At 43.8% G+C, this 19,882-nt stretch overlaps 1 protein-coding gene across 2 annotated transcripts in view; it reads right to left on the reverse strand.

Moving 5' to 3' along the window:
* MSN (moesin) overlaps positions 1 to 17,547 on the reverse strand; it is a 43,213-nt gene extending 25,666 nt beyond the window's left edge. Inside the window, exon 1 of one of the 2 annotated variants that reach the window (XM_032123698.1) lies at positions 17,413 to 17,547. In XM_032123698.1, the coding sequence (XP_031979589.1) occupies positions 17,413 to 17,424 (12 nt within the window). In that variant the 5' untranslated portion in view covers positions 17,425 to 17,547. Of the gene's footprint in view, positions 1 to 392; positions 414 to 17,412 lie in introns of those variants that run through there. The other variant, XM_032123699.1, reaches the window with a different exon arrangement.
* Positions 17,548 to 19,882: the final 2,335 nt, after the last annotated feature.

The following is a 19,882-nucleotide window of genomic DNA, read 5'->3' on the forward strand; positions in this document are numbered from 1 at the left end:
AGGAACCAGTTTACCCAGCAGTTACTACACGTAAAGATACTAGACCAATACCATGCACCAGTTCCAACAGGTCTGACCAGGGAAGCACATCAAATCCAGCCAGAGTTGCATGAACTAAGATCTCATAAAGCACCTTAATAACCTAAAAACCTGCTCAGTTTTGGCTTTTAGCAAGATTAGCAGCAATATGGTAAGTTTAACCAAAAAGTGTCCCCCTGTTCCTCAGAACGGGCAAGTGAATTCTGGAGTATGAGTGCTCTGCAGCGCTTCACTTTCCTTCCCCGCGCGCTGGTCAGTCAACATGGGCCCACTGCAAGGACAGCAGAGCTTTGCATTGCCTCAGGGGGGAATCAGAGATGATGCCCCACACCTCCAGCACCAGCCATACTCACAGACATCTGGCTCCTTCCCGAACGCCAGCACCCCACTGAAACAGCCCTGGGTCCTCTGTGTCAGGGTGAGGCCGGGATTGGGTCATGTGAAAGCGCTTGCAATTTCTCAAAGGATTACACTTAATTAACCAAGCCCCCTTCCAGCAGTCTTAAAGGGCCTTTTCATACCTCTAAGCTCATCAGGGAACAGAACAGTAGCAGGGACACCCCAGGAACCACATTGTAGGTACCAGAGAGGTTAACCCTCCCAGCAGCTCCTGGGAGCTTTCCAGCTCTCTCTACCATCCCCATCCTGCTCTGCTGGGGACACAGCACTTCTCATTTGACTGGAGCACTGGGCAGGCAGTAAGTCCACAGACGGCATCCCATCCCACCCCACTATTTGAATAAAGCTACCACCCGAGGAGAACACTTGCCATGGTACTTCTGGTACCAGTGAGCCAGAAGTAGTAGCCACATCCTATAGAGTATGTGGCTTTCTTTTGGTACCTAAGTATATCCTGTAGCAGGAATGCACCTTTTAAAGCATGCCTAATGATTTTAGCATGGAGCCTGAAGACAGAGAGCAGTGAAGGGGCAGCTACTACTACCCAGCTTCATAAAGCTGCTCTCCTGTGAGCACCAGCAAGCCTGGTCAAGGAAGAATTCAGGCTAAATCTAACTAAATTTTTGTTCCCATGGTCTTATTCCTTCCTTGTGAGGGAGCAGGGCACCAAGCCAGCTTGGATTCAGAAGCTGCTGTGGAGCCACACCTGAGCACAGTCACACTAGAGCTGTAGCCCCACCACCAGCAATTGCTCTTAGTCTCCAGAAAAACCAGATGGCTCATGTGGGCAACAAACCACAGCACCCACACAGCTTCAGTAGCCATGCTGCTGAGGACAGGAAGAGGAAGCAAGCCAGAGCACCGGCCTGCAAGACCAAGAAAGTTCACAGCTTTGAGAAATCTGCTTGCAGAAACTGGATGGAGAAAGGGTGGAGGCACCAGCACCTAAGAAAGGGTGGAAGCATCAGTGTCTGGGCAGACATGCCCTGTGACAACTGGGGCATTCAATACCTCACTGCACCAGAGACACCAAGGGATGCTGCCAGTGCTTGCCCATAGCTTCCAGCAAAACCTCACCCTCATAGCACCAATTTATAAACATGGGGTAGGGGGGAAACCTAGTTACAGCACCACCAGCCATTAAAAAGATACGCTTTCCTATGTGGAGCTTGGTAGGGCAGAGAATTTCTGCTTTACCTAACAAAGCAGTTCAAAATAGACCAATTCTGTGCCATGCCAACTGCATTTCTGTAACAGGTTTCTGACAGGGTTTACAGCAGTTTTATATGCAGTGGTTGAAATCCTAGCCCTGTTCTTGAAAAGGGTGAAGAGAAGAAACTGGCTGAGGTGATTAATGAGATTAGCTCACTTGGTTAGAGCATGGCGCTAATAACATACAAGGTTGCAATTTCAATCCCCATACACACCATTCACTTGAGGGTTGGACTTGATGATCTTAGTGGGTCCCTTCAAACACAGAACATTCTCTGTGTGTGTGTGTCTGTAACTAAAAATCTGGTACAAAATATAATGCTAAAGCAGTTTCAAAAAAGGAAACCAAGTTATTTATTCTAATATAATCCCTGTCATACTGTAGTGTCAGAGCCCCAGTGTATTTGTTTGGCTGTTAATCTCAAAATGCTCTCCTGTGTTAATTTGTACTGCTCATCTCACAGTGATGAGAAGGAAAATAAAATTCTTCCATACAGCAAGTGGTAATCAGGAATGCTCCCATTTAAAAAAGAAAAAAAAAAATCAGTTTCCTTGATGGCAGCTTGCTGTTGTTGAAAAGGCAATGCCTACAGAGCACAGCAACACAGCAGTACTTTGTTGCTTATCTGGTTCTCAAGACCAAGTGTGAGAAGCCACAACCTTCCTGTTTAAGTCCTCTGCACATGATTGATACCTGGTATTCAGAGAGGCCTGAGCAGAGGATCACTAAGTGGAGTTGGACGGGATTGTCCTTGCAGGACATGTTTAGCAGTCCAGAGATCAGTTATTCATATCTAGTCAGGGAGTCTACTTCAGACAACCTATATAAACTACAGATTCCGTTTTTCTCTCAAGTGGTGGAAAATCAGATTTATTACCCTCAAGGACAGTTTCTTTAAAAAATAAGGTCTTCAAACCACATTCACAGAGTTCACAAGAAAACTTCGAAAAAGCCTATTCCTCATGCAAGGGTCTCTTGTTTGCAGTTGCCTTACTTTAGATGCCTTCACTCACTAACATGGCCCCAGCTTCGCAGCTTTCTCACAATCAATGTTTCACTGCTCTGGAGACACCTTCCTGCATCAGTACCAGCGAGCACACACTCATAAGAGCACTGCACAAGCATGCACAGCCAGGGCTGTGCCAATGCTGGCTCCACAGGGCTGGAGAACTCCACATTTTAGAACTCGGGAGGTATCATTTATCCAATTTAATCAGTGATCTGATTTGGGCAGGCAACCTTTTCAGGAATAGAAGTTCTACTTTATGAAAAGACTACTACTAAGTTATTAATTCAAAACAATTATTAAAATTCCTCTACCACCTACACAGCATGGCTTCCAAAATCATTAATGTTTCCAGGTTACAACTACTTAAATGTAATTCTTCATTTTTCAACCAGTCACATCCCACCAGTGGTGTTTGAACACTATGGCTACTAGCAGCTTGCCATCATCTCCAGAGGGCAAACAAGTTTAAGTTAGAGGAAAGGAGTTGCAAGATGAGAGTACTAAGCCAGTAAAAGCAGCCAGGGGTGGATCCCCACGTTTACAGTCAAGTCCAGATACTTGTATGCCACTTACTACACTACTTACTCCCAACCTTGTGCAATGGATCAACTCCTGTATTCTTGCCATTTCCTTTTCCATAAATAGATTCTTCATGCACCTCCCTTTGCCTTCCTGTAGCTGTTCCAAGTAATTAACATTGCCGTTTTCTGTTTCTTTAGAGACAGTTAGAAGAAGCCCTTGGAATAACTATTTTTGTACCTGTTGTTTGAGCTGCTTAGAGAGAACATCCTTTACTAGTCAAAACCCAGAAGGAAATTAAAATATCCTGGGGAAAACCCCCAACCCGTTTTCCGCAACATCTGGATCAGGAGGTAAAACTTGAAGCAAAACATAGCAATGTGTAGTTGCCATCATTCAACTTTTACAATCTGTGCAGCTTTGGGTTTTGTTTTGGGCAGAGGTTGCTTGTTTTGTAAACAGCTTTTTTTTGTGCCTGTTAGAAGGGCTTTTCTCTGGAGAAATATACACACCTATTACAGCCTCTACACACTAATAGTAGGGTTTGCAGTTGTACTTCACATGTCAGAGCTTAACCATATCCCTTGCTAAAGCTCATCAACCTAAGGGCAGTTAGCATGTTTGAATGCCAGCAGTAGTATGGGTGACATTCCTCACAGCTATTGTGTGCTCCTCCCAGGCAATCCTACTCACAGGTTACAAACAAGTATTTTGTGCCACCCGCCTTATGTTGTAGACCGAACAAAGGTGTTACAATCCTGGCTGTGACTGAAGTCACTCAACCAGCAAAACAGTCCCTGCACTCTCTCCCACCATCAGAAGCACTTCAGATTTTCTGAGAAGGCTCTTAGATGGCAACTTCCCCCCCGCAACCTCCCCTTAGTCCAGTTCTTCCCTTTCCGTCCTCAAGCCAAGGAATTTCCCAGAACCATTTAACGGTTGCAAAGACCCAGTTCTAGGGGCTGATCAATCAAGACGAGTAGCCAAGACATGTTCCCAAAGAGCCAATCAGCTTTCCAAACATAGCATCCAGTGAATGTCTGCCAAAATCACAAGCACGTACTTCACTGGAAGGAGCTCAAAGCAAAATCAAGACAGGATGCTAACAAGACAAGTGTGACCTGCATTGAGGCATCACATGTACAGTAAGTACTTGAAGTTCATGAGCTAACAGACTAAATACTCAGTTCCTACATAAAGGTCTCTAAATTTGCCTGCAGTTAAGAATTGTTTCAGAGGCAACTTGGAATTGAGGGTAAATAAAATCACTACACTCCAACACTCTGCTAATCATTAAAGACACTTTCCACAGGGAAGAAAGCATGAAGATAACTGCTGTGACCAAGCTCTTCCTTCTAAAGGACTCGTGTTTAGATAAAAAGTCAGAGCAAGCTTATCTGTTTCACATGCTTCTCTCTGTCCTTCAAGCAAGAGACTCCTAGCAGTTTAACTCTGTTACAGAGAGGGGAGCTGAACACAGGGCTGCCTGTTCTAGGCACCCAGAGCATGGCCTGGGTGTGGCACATCAAGTTCTTGGCCAGCTCACAGACCTCACTGAACCTCTGAACAATGGCCAGACTTCTAGGAGCTAGAACACAGTCTTACTGTGGGATCTGACTGCCCAGACTATGAGCCATCCCTCCAAATTTAACTACACACACAGTCAAGCATGAGCTAGAGCTGTTTCATCATCCTGTGATTTTCAGTTTTATCATTTCCAGCATGCTAGACAAATCCTGCAACTTCCTTTCAGTACAGGGTCTCATTTAAGCTGGCTGCATTTTCATATATATTTAAGTCATAGTTCCGTAAAACACAGGATTTCCCCTAAATGGCTCAGTTCTACACTTCTTTTTAATATTCAGTTTCCCCACCCATACTTGCTTCCCTCACCACCGACCTATTTTAGATTTTAAATAGTTCTGGTTGGGACTGTCCACAGTTTATAAAAGACCAGCTTGTGATTGCCGAAGTATACTTGGTTATTTCAAGCTCCATCTTAGTTCAAGCATTTGAGCTTTCCTAATATAGAGGAGAGTAGCTATACCACCATGACACAGAACCCCATGTTCCAAAAGGTTCCTGAAGGGGTACAGACCTGCACAGGAGCTGAGGAGAGCAGTGCTAGTAGCACATGCAGTGTCTGTATCCACCACCATGGGAAGCCATCCTGAACAACCTGCACCTTCCCAATCACTTCTCAGGGTTCATATTTGTACTCCACAACTACACCACAAGTAGGAATTCAAAAGGATGAATCAGGGCGGGAATAACTCTTCTGTTATTTTCTCGAGCAGAATCATTTCATTGGTCCTGTTCACTACATTTACACAGGGGCACTGCTACAGGCCATAGAAGAGAAAGGGCAAGATGGCTTTTCGGGGACAAGATGGACCAAACTATTGAACCACTCTTATTCCTCGCTCCCAGGCATACCTGCTGTATCCTTTGCAGCAGCTCTGATACACAACCCCTCACTGCGATTCACCCCTCATCAAGCCACATATACACATGCCATTAACCCTATTTTCTGTTGAACTACGGAACAGAACTGACGCAAAACTTTACAGTGGCAGCAAACCATCAAAGCTCTCAAGCAAGCAACCAAGTTGATTTAGTTCATTCAAGGCTGCAATTAAATCCACACTCTTGAGTTCACATTCATACACTGTTTGAAGTTGGGCTATTTTAGAAAGAAGGCCCGATAAACTTCAGCTAACACCTGAGACCTGGATGCATTGATGAAGACATTGCTGAATGCCCAGGAATGTTAGTGGTCAAGTAACACTAACATAAATGGACTTCTTGCATCAAGTGCGCAAGAGTAATTTCCTTACATGATTTGCAGTTTCAATATCTAGATCCTTTATTCTCCTCTACAAACAGATATGTTATGGACTATCTTTATGTAGCCAAACATGCAGATAAGCCAAACTCTTAGTGGTCTTCCTAAAGCTGCAGGTCAAAACTGAGAAACACAACTGGGTAGTAGGAAGAGAAATAGCCAGATGCTGAGTACACCTCCTGAATAGGTCAACATACATGTGGATATAACCTAAAAAAGCAAACAGTAAAACTCACTAGACTAAGGCAAGGCAGGGAGCCTGAAAACCAACCTTCTGCAAAGAACACTCAAAAGTCAACTTCAGAGTTAAGCTCTTACCCAGACCTACTGTGTAGGGTTGCTTTATGTTTTCAGGTTTTTCCATATGCTAAGGTACAGCAGCATAGGGTTTGCAGACATGAATTAAACTTTGATCAAAGTCAGGGGCTCCTTCAATGTTCCTGCATGCAGATACCTTACCCCTAACAGCAAATTTCCAGAACACTGGGAGCAGTAAGAGCAGCTAACTACTCTTTCTCAGGCTTGTTGTGGAAATGGATCGATCCACATTAATGCATCTACTCACCCATCTTTCTCTAAGGGAATGGCAGACCAACAAAATCACTTCGTTTGTAAGACTGACTGAATCCTCTCAGATCCCAATTATTTTCAAATCCTTCCCAACACTGCCAAATCAAAGCTGTCAGTAGAATATGGTAAAAGCATGTAATGGGCAAGTCCTCTATGCCAAACTTTTCTGAGTCCAGAGCATCTGCACATAGCAATTTGTGAAAAGACAAGGAAAAACTTGAAAAGACAGAGCAATGCAGCAGATAGTCCAAGGGGTTCTACAGAGGAAAAAAAAGAGACACTCACCAAACACTTTTTTGCAATATGAAAGACACATTCAAAGCTTAGCCATGGGAGAAGTGGCTGGTCACCTCTGACTAAGATACATTTGGTGCTTAAGGACAGAAGAGACTTTGCACAGAGGTGAATCAAGTCCAGAGCAAGCAACAAAGCCTATGTATTAAATCTGTCAGAACTAGAAGCAGCAAAAGAGAAAGACAGCCTTCTGTCAGATTTTTACTTGGTTATTTAGCATTTGTCAGAACAAACACTAAGATAGTATTGTATTTCCTGTGCATGATGCTAAAGCAAGTACTGTTCAGATTGCTCTGATCTTTTAGTGATTTGGAAGTTAGTTAGTCCTTCTATTTGCTCTGTCTTTTGGTAGATTCAAGACAACACTACGCTGATACATTCTTACAGCTGAAGATGCTGACATAGACCCCCTTTCAAAAAAAGATCTCTACCCTAAACTGCTGGGTGTGCAAAACGGTACTCAAACTGAGCATAATACACCACATTGCATCTTGCCATCACCCTTCAATTTGAGATATTAGTAACAAACCACAGAGCAAGATAAAGGGAAGAAAAACCCTAAGCTGGGGGTTTTTGAGATTTAACGCACTTCCACATGTATGTCAACACAGAACCTCAGGTATACAGTGCAGAGGACAACGGTGTCTATAGATTTCACAAAGCCCAAAATACATGCTGCAGCAAGTCATTACAAGTAGAGTAAGAAAATTAATTTTCAGGAACTTGCTGCTTCCCAGTTTGTCATGGCTGGGTCAGAATACTATCCAGTTTCAGGTGCAGTCTAGTGTTTTAAGCAAACCAAAAAATACTAAGTCAATACTTGGTTTTTTTCAATACCAACTTCAGGTAAGAGAGGTTCCCCAACAGTTTTTTGAAGTGAAGGACTAACACAGCAACAAAGAAAGTGTGTCACCTCAATATTACAGCACAGAAAAAGCTGCAGTCCAGCTTCTGTAACAAAATCAGCACAATGGACCTGCAGGCTGGAGGACTAAGACATCACTTACCAAAAAGTTTTCTTGGTTTAGTGATAAAGCATTTTATGGTGTTGAATAAGAACACTCTCTAAGCCTTCTGCAGTCCCAACCACGGACTTGGAGCTTTCTGACATTTTAAGGAATACGAGTCTTTTCTGACCCTGTTGTTCAAGTTACTAGTAACCTTAAAGTTTTTGAAGCACCTCACAAAATGAGGAGAATGTTTAACACTTCATACAGCATAGACAGTTGTCTAGGGGATTGTGAATAGTGAAGGGATAGAACATAATCATTTTACTGCTCTCTGCTTCCAGTATTTCATCAATGCAAACAAATCCACATGTTGAGTGTGTCTTAGTGAAAATTACAGATACTGCAACAAAAATCCAGTTGCTCAAAAAGCACATTTTCAGTAATAGAAGAAGCCAGGTTTCTCAACTTTAGGCAAGCTCAGATCCTGATTTTCAACTGTAGGAGGGTAACTGTAGCCAGAGAACACTGAATACAGACAGACACTGCATTCAATACATCTCAGCTAAAGCTTTCATTATCTATCCAAAGAAACAAATGAAGTTAATCAGTCACTTTTTCAAAAGCAGTTTTATGTTTCCTTAATATTGAGATGCATGTAGGAACAAATGAAATAAACAGATGCTGGCAAAACAGTTATGATGCTTAAGCTTTCAATCTCATCTCACAGACAGTTCTTAACATTTGGATGTAACATACAGTAGTAACAAACACCCTAGAGAAGCAACACCCTTCTTATGCCTGCTGTGCAGTGTCTCCATTCATGCCTGCTATCAAAACTTAGAGGATCATATGAATACAAGGAGTAATATAATCTAGTGACATCCCTGAAGGATAACTTTGCTGATTTTAAAAACAAAACACACACAAACCATACACCAAACCAAACATGTCACAATTTTGCATGTTTTTATTGCTTAGACACCAAGTAGTCTATTGTCTCAGCTGGGCTATAAGCTACAATATAAGCAAGTTTTTTTCAATCCTTCCAGCTTTCCAGGCAATTTTGCTTTCTTGAAGATCTGTTTTAGCTGTCAGAGAGTAATTAGATTAACCAAGTTAGTGGGTGCTATCGAAAGGCATTTAAAGGACATTAAAGTATTTAAACGACAGTGCATTCATCAGGCACAGCCAACATGGGCTCATGAAGGGAAAGTCCTAACTAATTTGGTATCCTTCTACAATAAGGTCACCCACCAAATGGATGAAGGAAAGGTGGTGAATATAGTTTTTCAGTGTTTTAGTAAAGCTATTGATACTGTCTCTCACAGCATCCTTCTGGACAAGTTGTTCAACTGCAAGACAAGGATGTTCAACATGTGCTGGATGAAGAACCAGTGGCAGCAGGGCTCAGAGGGCTGCAGGGAATGAGGCTGAGTCTGGCTGGCAACCAGTCACCAGTGGTGTTCCTCAGGTCTCCTTAATAAGGCCAGTGCAGTTCAGTATTTTTATTGATGATCTGGATTGCAGGAGTTGAATGCACCATTAGCAAATGTACTGACAATACCAGCACTGGGTGTGCTGTTGATTCTCTCAAGGGATACAAGGTCTTGCAAAGACATCTAGATAAATCAGAGCATGATTGATCAATGGCATAAAATTTGAAAGGAACAAATGCCAGATTCTGCACCTGGAGCAGAGTAATACCAGGCACAAGTCCAAATTGGGAGAGGAGTTGCTGGAGAGGAGCCCTGCAAAAAGGGATCTGGGAGTGCTGGTCAGCAGCAAGCTCAAGAGGAGCCAGCACTGTGCCCTTGTACACAAGAGGGCAAAACACACCCTCAAGGGCATCAAACACAGCAAAAAGAGCCAGTCAAAAGACGTTATCTTCATTAAAGTGTCTACTTAATGATCTGTAAGCAAATCCTTACTTTTAATACGTATGTACAAATCCCTTCTTCTCTATCATTTCTAATAGGGCTGTTTTCATATAAGAAGATGTATTGGACCACCAAGTGTTGGGTGGGTTTTGCATTACCACTCTTTTACTGAGCAACCTGATATTGCTTGAATTTGTCAGCAATGGAACTGCCTTACTTCTTACAGTGTGCCTTCAGAACCATTTGCTGACATTCTGCAAGTCCTGTAGATGACAATTGTCAGGAAGATGTCAAGTTCTGGATTTTAACAGAGAAAAAAAATATACTCAACCAAAACCCTCTTTTCCATCCAGAAAGCTGCCAGAAAAGACATTCAGCATATTGATGAATTAAATTTTTTTTTGCCCTCTGAGTACACTATTCTGGAAAAGTGAATTTAAAAAATAAAATCGATGCCATATTTATACTCTTAGAGATATTATGAATGAAAAGCCACACCTCTGGGGGATGGAAGGTATCAAGCATCCTGACATTTCATCCTAATAATTTCTCTGGCAGCTCAGTTTTTGCAGTGTAACCAAGCACAATGGAATTCTGGGCTAAATCTTTCTTTGCCATAGCTTTTCAACTGTACTGTACAGTTGAAAAGCTATGGCAAGGAAAGATTTAGGCCAGAATTCCACTAGTTAGCCTAGAATTCTATGCTTTATTAGCCTATGTTATATAAAACCAAATATATTTATTAAGTGCTGTGACTAATTGATTGATCAGACTGCAATGGCAGGCTTTTCCTGTACTAAGTCACTTCACCACCATAACTAGATTCCCAACTGAGAGAGAAAAAATGCTCTGACAAGGGCCTACAAAGGAAAATAGTACAAATCAGTGATATGCAGACAGATAAGAATGGTTCATGGCTGCAGAAAGTCATCAGTTTACAGCTGGACTCAACGGTCTTTTCCAACCAAACTGATTCTATCTCAAGATTCTGTCTCATACGATGGCAGAATAACAGTTCTCCGATATTTTGCATGGAAAATTCTCCAATATCAATTTAACACCCCCACTCCCCCCCCCAAAGAAAAGACAACGAAAAATACAGCAAGAAAGTTTTTACAGTATTCACTCTCCAGAACAGTAAAGTTCAGTCTCCCGAGAAGCCTTCCTCTAGGAAACAAACAAGTTTACTAAGAACTAGAAATTTGCAAGAATACAGATCAGTCTGGACCATGAATACCATGGCACTTAATTCACTGCTTCAGGTACTCTTTCTGAACTCTTCCGAGATTTCATTTTACTCTACACAGAATTACAGCTGGCAGAGAAAGGAGTGTCTCTTCCCCCTTCTAGTCCATCATCTCATTCTTGCCTAATTGCTTGTTTCTCTACAGAGGTGATCAGATTCAGAGCTTTTTCATTCATTCCTCCTTTACAGGCACTCCTGTGCCCTTGTCCATAGCTATTCATCAACCAGCAACAGCCAGAAGGACAGAGGCCTAGCATGGCCAAGTACTCCTATTCCTTAGGCTGGCAATAAGATGAGAACTGATCATTCTTTCATCCACAGTTCGTATTTTTCAAGAGGTTCCTCAGAACAACTACTGGAGCTTCAGAGATGTTAGAACAACTAGGAAAAAGCATTCTGGAGGACTCATGCCTTTAAAAACATCTTCAAAGAGTGTTTTTTCCCATTTAAGTTCAACAAGTTGCTACACAAAGGAGAGGAGTTTCTGACTGCCCCACTATTCCACTGGAGGATCACACACTGATAGAAGTGAATATATCCTTTCACAGCTGCACAGGAAGGAAGCAGCACCAGATCAACTACCTATTGATAGCCACAGTTGCTGCAGCCATAATTGTCTCTTGTCAATGTTAAGGTCCAAACCTCTGCAATTTCAGGTTCTAAACCCCTGAGCAGCTGTAGACGGTCTTGTGGTCTTATAACTACCAAGCCTGCCACTGACTGTCTCTACCTACCTCCCCACCAAGTATTTGCTTTAAACATTACTTTAAGAGCCAGCATTAGCTACTGGAGTCAGAAGGGTGGGTTTTATGCCCAAAACTTCCAAAACACTTGAATGCTCCTCCTAAAAACAACCACAGGAGTGTTACAAAGAGATGTGCTTTAAAGAGTAGCCTTCCATCAACCTAGAGACTTCAGCCTAGTTTGGAAGTTTCAGATAAAAACAAACTCTTAATTCAGTATTATTGGCTGCACTATGCAAATACCTGCTGTTCTCAAATACCCCTAGAGAAAAGCAAGCAATTAACTGGCTGCTTACTATTGCTTTTAATTTACATCAGTTAATTGCCCTGGATTATTCCTGGGTAGAGAGAGATTTACTCTTTTCCAATAGTGTGACTACAGCAGCAGAGACTCCTCACTGGAATTGGTTTCTAGTATAACCACTTAGCAAACAGACAAAAGGGAAACGGGACTCTGGAATGATAGGGATCCAAGGAGTTGAAATCTTGGAGCTCTTTTCAAACAAACCCCATTGTAGTCCTCAGAACAGTGATTAAGCACAGATAACAGCTTTATTGTGCAAATTAAGGGAGGCCCTCTTGCTGCACAGAAGGGGGGGGGGGAAATTAAGTCAGCCAAATAAGGTTGCTTAAGCCACACCGAGCCAGGAAAGAGTCCAGGAGATGACGCAGCCAGAGGAAGCTTTTAGTCAGTTTCCTTCATACCCTGGAGCAGAGCCAGAGCCACCTCTGTGGAGGAAGAGGGGCTTCTCTGTGGAGTAGCCATTGATCAGCAGGGACATGGCCAGGCCGCAGCCCCAGCAGGGTGCCGTCCCCCTGCACACCCAGGGTCACAAGCAGAAGGTGTTTGAATCCTTCAGTTTCAGTTCATCAGCTGTATTTCAAGCAGCTACTAGGGACTTAGTGAGCTCTTTGTAGGAGATTTTTGCTTCAGACTAGACATACATAAAAAAACTCAAACAAGCTTCCTCTAGAGGCAGAGATGCCATTTCCTGTCAAAATAAAGGAGTCCATATTAAGACATCTTATGAACCATCCTCATGAGAAAAGCAAGAATGGTAATTAAACTTCAGAGGTGACTAATCAGAGAAGGTAGAATCACCCCAAGGAAAGGGCTGCAATCCCCTGAAGGTTCAAAAAAGATGCTGCCTGTAAACGTTATGGTGACAGGATATTTGCAAGAAGCAAGTGATGATGAGCCCGTGATAGCAGGCACCCTGTTCCCCACAGGATTCTTACGGCAGAAGCAGCAGCCCTAAAGCTCCCTTTGGGCCCCTTTTATTGGGTGCACCTCACCAACCTGCCTCTTGCTCAACTGCCTCAGGCAACAAATCAAGAGGGCAAAAATTAAATAAAGGACTCAACTAACACATTTAATCTTCTAAAACCACGGGTATGATAAGCACTCTTAGATGTAACACTGTCACATCGAAGTTTTATGAACTGGATCATGACTGCCAATTCAGATCAGGCACTTGGAACAGTTCTTGCTCACAACAGTGTAAAGCCACCATAACTGATGGGTTTTGCCCGGTCAGGTGCAGGGCTTACCATAAGAAGAGAAAGGAAGATTTTACCAGTATATAAAAACAAAGTGAATGCTAGTTTATCACCAATGGTATACTTTAAAATCTCTGTTTAACTTTAATATAGAAGGTCTAAAAGTACAAAATAGAAGCTTTTGCTCACTTTCAGGCTTAATTGCTTCATCTGACATGAAGTAAAACCTTGCTATTCTTGCAGAACCTAGAAATCAAGCTGTTGAACAGAATACAAGCTAAGGTGTAAAGGCCTTTCCTGTTTTGCAAAATCCCATGGTAGGTATAAAGCTACAGATAATTCACTGCTTTACCAGTTTCAGTAGTTTACCTGATTCCACTGTAAACTCAGCATGTTTTAGCTATTGTTGCTTCTGAAGTACAAAGTCATCTGAAATTCACCAACAGGGGAAACACTTCTGTATGAAGAAAGGTCTTTGGGAGCATTCAAACACACCTCTTTACAGCAAGTCATATTATCTGATGGCGTTAGAAGAAACATATGAGTTTGCCTAACAAGTTAGCACACATGTCAAACTTGGACCAGTGTCGCCAAGCTTCCCAAGTTATGCTGAGTGAGGAAAGGAAGAGGTAACACCAAAGGGTCAGTCATGAAATAAGACAGAAGGCATCTAGAATGCTTCCAGTGTTCCTTCATAGTACAACAGGACCAAGAGAGAAGTGCCCATCCATTAAAGTCAGTTTTCATCACTATCCACCCTTCCCCCTTCAAGACATCTAGCAAATTCCACAAGGGGGGGGGGAAGAAAATTATCACCCAAACAAGTGTAGCATTCTACTCAGAGTTGCCATCTTGTTGCAGCATTTGGTAGCAAGTAGCTACACACACAAGAAACTGATTAACCAGAGTGTTCTCCCGCTATCTACCTCAATCACTTACTTCTAACCAGAACCTTGAAGCTCCGAAGAACAAAGGGAAAAAAGCTTCTAGGACCTTTCAAGTCCTGCTGGGAATTAGGACCATCAATTCAAACTACAGACAGGGTACCTAAGGATCCCGGTAACTATTACTACATTTAGCTTCAAACTAAGGTATAATAAAGTTTGGACTGGTACCTTTTCCCTTATTACTTCCTAAAACCTTCTGTGTTCACAAGATTAGCATTGATTAAAAACCCTTCTCTACAAAGAGTAGAGGCTATGTTACCTAAAACAGAACTGCCCAAGTCCTAGTGACAGGACTGTTGAATGCACACCTCACATGTGATGAATGCTCACGTTTCAAGTTCAGTGGCCTACTCATTCACAAAGCCACAAAGTAAGTACATGCATAGGCAAAATAGTCAATGAATTCCAATACAGAAGCCTTGCTTTTTCTAACAACTAAAAAATAAAGTATCATCCCATTAAATAGGCATGACTGTTTAAAAAAAATTTTTTTAAAAATCACTTTCCCCTTCACTCCTCCAACTAATATGTTTCTTTTAATACTAAAATTCAAGTGATTAACTATGGGGCTTAGACAAGCCACCAGTGCGACAGCTGATTCCCTTCTATCAGGATTTGGAATAGCATGACTTGCAGCACTGCCCAGCCTGAAGCGGCTCAGTGAGAAACCAGAGCGCCCATCAGTCAGGGAGCGATCAGAGCCCACTTACAGCAAATAAACAGACTGCTCACAACTGGAGGAGAGACTTTTCAGAGCTTGACAACGGCTCATTTTTAGCACTCAACTACTTCCACCCTCTGCAATACAAAGCATGGGGAGAATTATGTGCCCTTTTTTGTGTCTGCTTTAAGTGTTCATACCTCACAAACTTTCCAGAACACAAAAAATTTAAATCAGAGTTGTATCACTAAATAGAACAGTGAAGGTTTCCTGTTGTGAGCATGGCAGGATCAGCATGCTGATGCATGATGGACTTTCTACACAGCCTACAAGGCCTCCAGCAACCAAACCCCCCCATTACATGTCACAACAGCAAATCATGTGCACTAGTTCAAAGGTTACCAGAGTTAATCTTGGATTCTTATTAATAGTGCTACACAGCCTAGTGTCACTCATAGCAAACCTCACATAACAAAATGGAAATCTCCAGCTACATGTGCTAACATTTAGCCTAGCTTGAGGAGGTGTAGAGGCTCAGAACTCAACAGGTTTTGCTGCTTAAGCCACGCAGCAGCATGTTTCTGTAAGCCTGGTGAGATGAATGATAAGAGCTACCAACCAAGTAGTTTTGACACAAATGCTTTTCCTGCCCAGCCAGAACTGTTCCCTGGAACATTTCCTCCATCTGTCTTCTTCACAATGGATTTATTTTTGTGATGAAGCCCACATAAACCTACATCTAACTGCCCAGGTTTCACCCACATTTGACCTTGATTTTTTTCCTTGATTGAGGAAAGTCTCTTGCATTTTACTGTTTTGTTAATTAAGTAGCTATTAACAAATCTTAAGCTAGCACACTAGTAGTCATGTTTATGTCACATGAAGAACTGATTACACAGTTATGCCAGCATATCCTGTTCCTGAAAACCAAAGATCAAGAAATAATGTTTAAAATATTATTTCAGTTGGGTCTGTAACTAGAGCAGATCGGGCAGGAAACCAAAGGCTGATACAGCAGCAGGCCTGCAGCTCTGTACTGCAACAGGCACAGACAGTGGAACGGCTTTCTGCAGAATCTGCAATGTACAGTACAAAGCATTACAGCAAAACACTTGCATTTCTCTATCTGCTCTTAAAAGCTCTGAAAGCAGAACTGCTCTATCAAAACCAGAACTGCTCTGTCAAAACCAGAAAGCAACAGACTGAGAAGGTGAATCCATCCTAGGGTGTGTCTGCAGAGGCTGCAATGAGCACCTCGCAGCCAGCGCTCACATTCAGCCTGGTGCTGGGAACCCCGCCCCACAAGCCTCTCTGCTACTTGTTCAGGATTTCTTGGCCGATCCACACTGAAAAAAGTCACTCATCACGACTGTAAACTCTCTGGCTAAAAGGTCTCAACTGCACTTTACACTAAAGTCCCCTAACTTGTGGTATTTCCATTAATCTCAGTGAACTTGTTGCCTGTATCTTAGCTTTTTTAGTAACTAAATCTTAACTAATCATCACTAATGTTTGATGGAAGGCCTTTCTAAAGCTTAAGAAAATACTGTCTTAACCGTGAAGTGGCTTAAGTTTGATATCCTTTAAGATGTTGATGTTTAAATAATAATCATCATCTAGCCATCCATGCTATCAGAGAGAAGGCATTTAAGACACCAAGAAAAGTAGCTATCAGTCAAAAAGCATTCAATATCTGCTTTAAAGTGAAAAAAAGAAACTTTTAAAAGAAAATCACGGTCGATTTCATTTCAATTTCTTTTTGCACACGAGTGAGTTTTTGTTTGGGATTGGTTTTTTTTCTCTCCTTTAAGTAAACCACAGACTCTTAGCTTAAACATTAGATTTTCTTAGGCCATTTCGGATCACTCCAGTACGGAAACATCCAGAGACTTCCACCCTGCTCCTTCCTGTTTTATCAATGAAGGGCTGGGACCGATTCTTTTACTCCAACCAGGAGAAATTAAATGGAAAAACCCCATGCTCCTCGTTAACGAACTCCTGCTGCGAGGAGAGTCAAGTACAGACTTGACTAGACTTTCTGAAGTACTAAAATCTCTTCAGCCAAGAAATACCTCGAGTCAAGCTGGGACAAGGCTCCCTGGCAACCCAAACTGACTAATTGCAAGTTGCGAAAACCCCAACTTCTCCTCTTCAGGGAGCGCATGAGGCGGCCATAGCAATCACCCGCTCCCACCAGGCTCTCGAAAGCCTCGCCCCGCTTCCCCCCCCGGGTTCGGGCGCACACGCGGGCGGGCGGCGCCGCCGCCGCGCTCCGCCGGACATTTTAGGGCGGAGAGGCGGCCCCGCCGCGCCGAGACCCCGCGGTCCAGGCGGGGCCCCGGCCCGGCCCCTCGCGCGGGGAAGCCGCGGCCGGCGGGGAGCGGCCGGGGAGGGGAGCGCAACATGGAGGGGCGGGTGGGAGGCTCCGCTCCCCGGGGCTCCCTCGTGCCCCTCGCCGCTCCCTCTGGACCGGCCGCCACCGGCCGGGGCGCAGCCGAGCCCAGGCGGGAGGAGCACCCAGGCCGCGCCTGCCTGGTCCCGCGCACCCGCCCGGACCCCGCGGCGGGGCCTCCCTTCTGCCCCGCGCCGGCGGCACCCACCGTTTTCGGCATCTTCCCGGCGGGCTGGGCACGGCCGTCGCTCTTTCTGCGCCGGTGGGGATCCGTACGGGCTCCGCGCTGCTTCTAACGGGACTCCGCGCCGCGCCTCTCCGCCCGGCCAGGCCCCGCCCGGCCCCGCCCGGCCGCCTCCGGCAGGGATGGAACCGCGGCGCCCCCGCCCCGGGAAGGCCGAGCCGGGCGGTCTCTGCCGAGCGGCCCGGGAGGGGCGCGGCTGCGAGGGCTGCGGGGGCTGCGATACACTCCCACCGGTGCAAAAGCCAAGGGCTTCTAGAGTCCGTAAACTAGTGCCTAGACAGCCCCGATCACAGAAGCTTATGCGCGGATTAGTGTCACTGGGATTTCTGGTCCTTGATAAAAGCATTATTTAAGAAAATAATGCTATTTTCTCGGCGATTGCACTGTTCAAAGTAAGACCTGTGACCAATGCTGTCCCTCGTGCAGCCAGAGCCGTGTGCGCACAGGTGCAGCTCAGCGTGCTGCTCAGCCCAGGCTCCTCGGCCCGTGGTGTGGCCGGTCAGTGTGCTGTTTGGTACAAGGTTTTCACAGCCATCTGTTTGACTAAAAAGCACACTTCCAGCTTGTACGGAAAATCACGCTATGAAAAGCCAATGTCCATAACAGAGACAGAGGAGTCCTGTAATTTTATTCGAATGAAGGGAGTGAGTCCACTGGGGCACACACCCACAAGGCTTCCTCTCTCGAGGTTTTGGAGGGCGCAGCCTCCTTCAATCCTAAACTCCCGCCCGCATGTTGCCATCTTCGTTTCCCCCTTGCCTGACGTACTAGGAAGGTACAGCCTTCCCGAACCGCCTACCACATATGCCCCCTTGAACTTGTCGTTTTGCCCCGAAGTTCAGAAATTCAAGCTTGTGGAGACCCATTTGTCTGTTTCAAGAGCCAGGCTGTCTGGGCTCTGCAACAAACCTGCTGCCCAAAGTCAGTAGAGACATTAAGACCCATTTCAAAGACGTTAACACCCATACCTTCACCCATCGAATTGTTTCTAAAGACATTAGCACACATCTTTCCTCTCAAGTTCCAGTGCTTCAAAAGCCCAAGGGACTGCGGCTCCCTGAAGCTTGGCAAGCCACGTCTGGTCTTCAAGGCTTCTCTAAGGCCACAACCATAATCACACAATATAAATGAGCAATCAAATTCGTGGATGAAAATAGTGGCGGACCAGCGGCAGGCCATCCACCAAAGCTTCTCCTGCCGTCTCTGTTTTGCAACGACTGATGGAGATAATCAAGGTTCAGCATTTTCAAGCGGATTTAAAGAAGCTGTCTCATCTCATTTGGGACTTTGAACAACTTTCAAACAGCAGACTAAGTCCTATTTTCTCCCAGGAAACAAGAAGTCATTCTTTTTAAAGTGAACAGTGTCCACAAGAGGGAAATTAAATAAATTTAATGTCTTATTTTTAAAGAAAAGTAGGTACATATAGGGGTTTTTTTCTTGATTTTGTGTCTTCTTGTCAAATCAATTAAACATTTTTGTCTGGCATGAGATGGAAACAGGGTCCAGGTGCTTTGTTTGCTTCCTCTGAATATGCAGGTTTCACTTAAGCTAGAATCTCTATGCTGTGCCTACATAGGAAAAAACATAATTGGATTGATGCAAACTGGTGTAAGTTTTCTGCACAGAAAGTCACAGGGTGCCCAAGAGGCTGTTTTACAAAGTTTTCTTCCTTTTCTGATTCCTTTTTATATTGAGACTTCCTTACACTAGGTCAAGCAAGACTAGTCCATGAAAGAGTTCCACTTATTTCCTACCAGAATAGATACTGACAGAAGACATACAGAATAAAAAGTCACTTGCTTGTGATTTTTTGCCAGGTTTGGATCCAGCAATGTTTGGTGTGAGCTTTCTTCCTGAATTCAAGTGACTCTGTGGAGACTTCTTTCATGCTAGCAATATATGATGGGGAGAGCCCAATTCTGCTTCTATTGGAACTTCTATACCAACACTCCTTTGTAAGACTTAGTTAACTGTTTGGAGAATTCCATTAATATTTTTTTGCAAAGGTGATAAAACTTTAGACAATAAAAGTCTAGCTATTTCCTTGCCAAATTTAAGGGACCATAGTTTAACATCCAGGGACCTAAGATATTCTTCACAGTGCTAATGACAGGAGTGCTAATGATGCAAATGAAGCCCCATGCCAGTGAAACAATCAGATCCAAAGCAACTGTATTCCCAATTACAGTGTGCCAGGCATTGTCCATGTCCACAGAAAGTCATAAACCCCATGTCGAACAGTCTCAAACCGTCTGAAGGGCCAAGACAAAGCTTCAGCATAATATACACTTGTTTCTGACTCCAGCCACTTCTCTTGTCCTTCTTCCCTATTATTCATATCAATAGCCAAACAAAATACCATTCATGTCACTTCAAAAGACAAGAGTATCCTGTGACAGGCACGAGTCTCTACACTTCACTTTCCCTCCTG

Source organism: Corvus moneduloides, chromosome 14 (genome assembly GCF_009650955.1).
Source record: "Corvus moneduloides isolate bCorMon1 chromosome 14, bCorMon1.pri, whole genome shotgun sequence".
Lineage (NCBI taxonomy): Eukaryota > Metazoa > Chordata > Aves > Passeriformes > Corvidae > Corvus > Corvus moneduloides.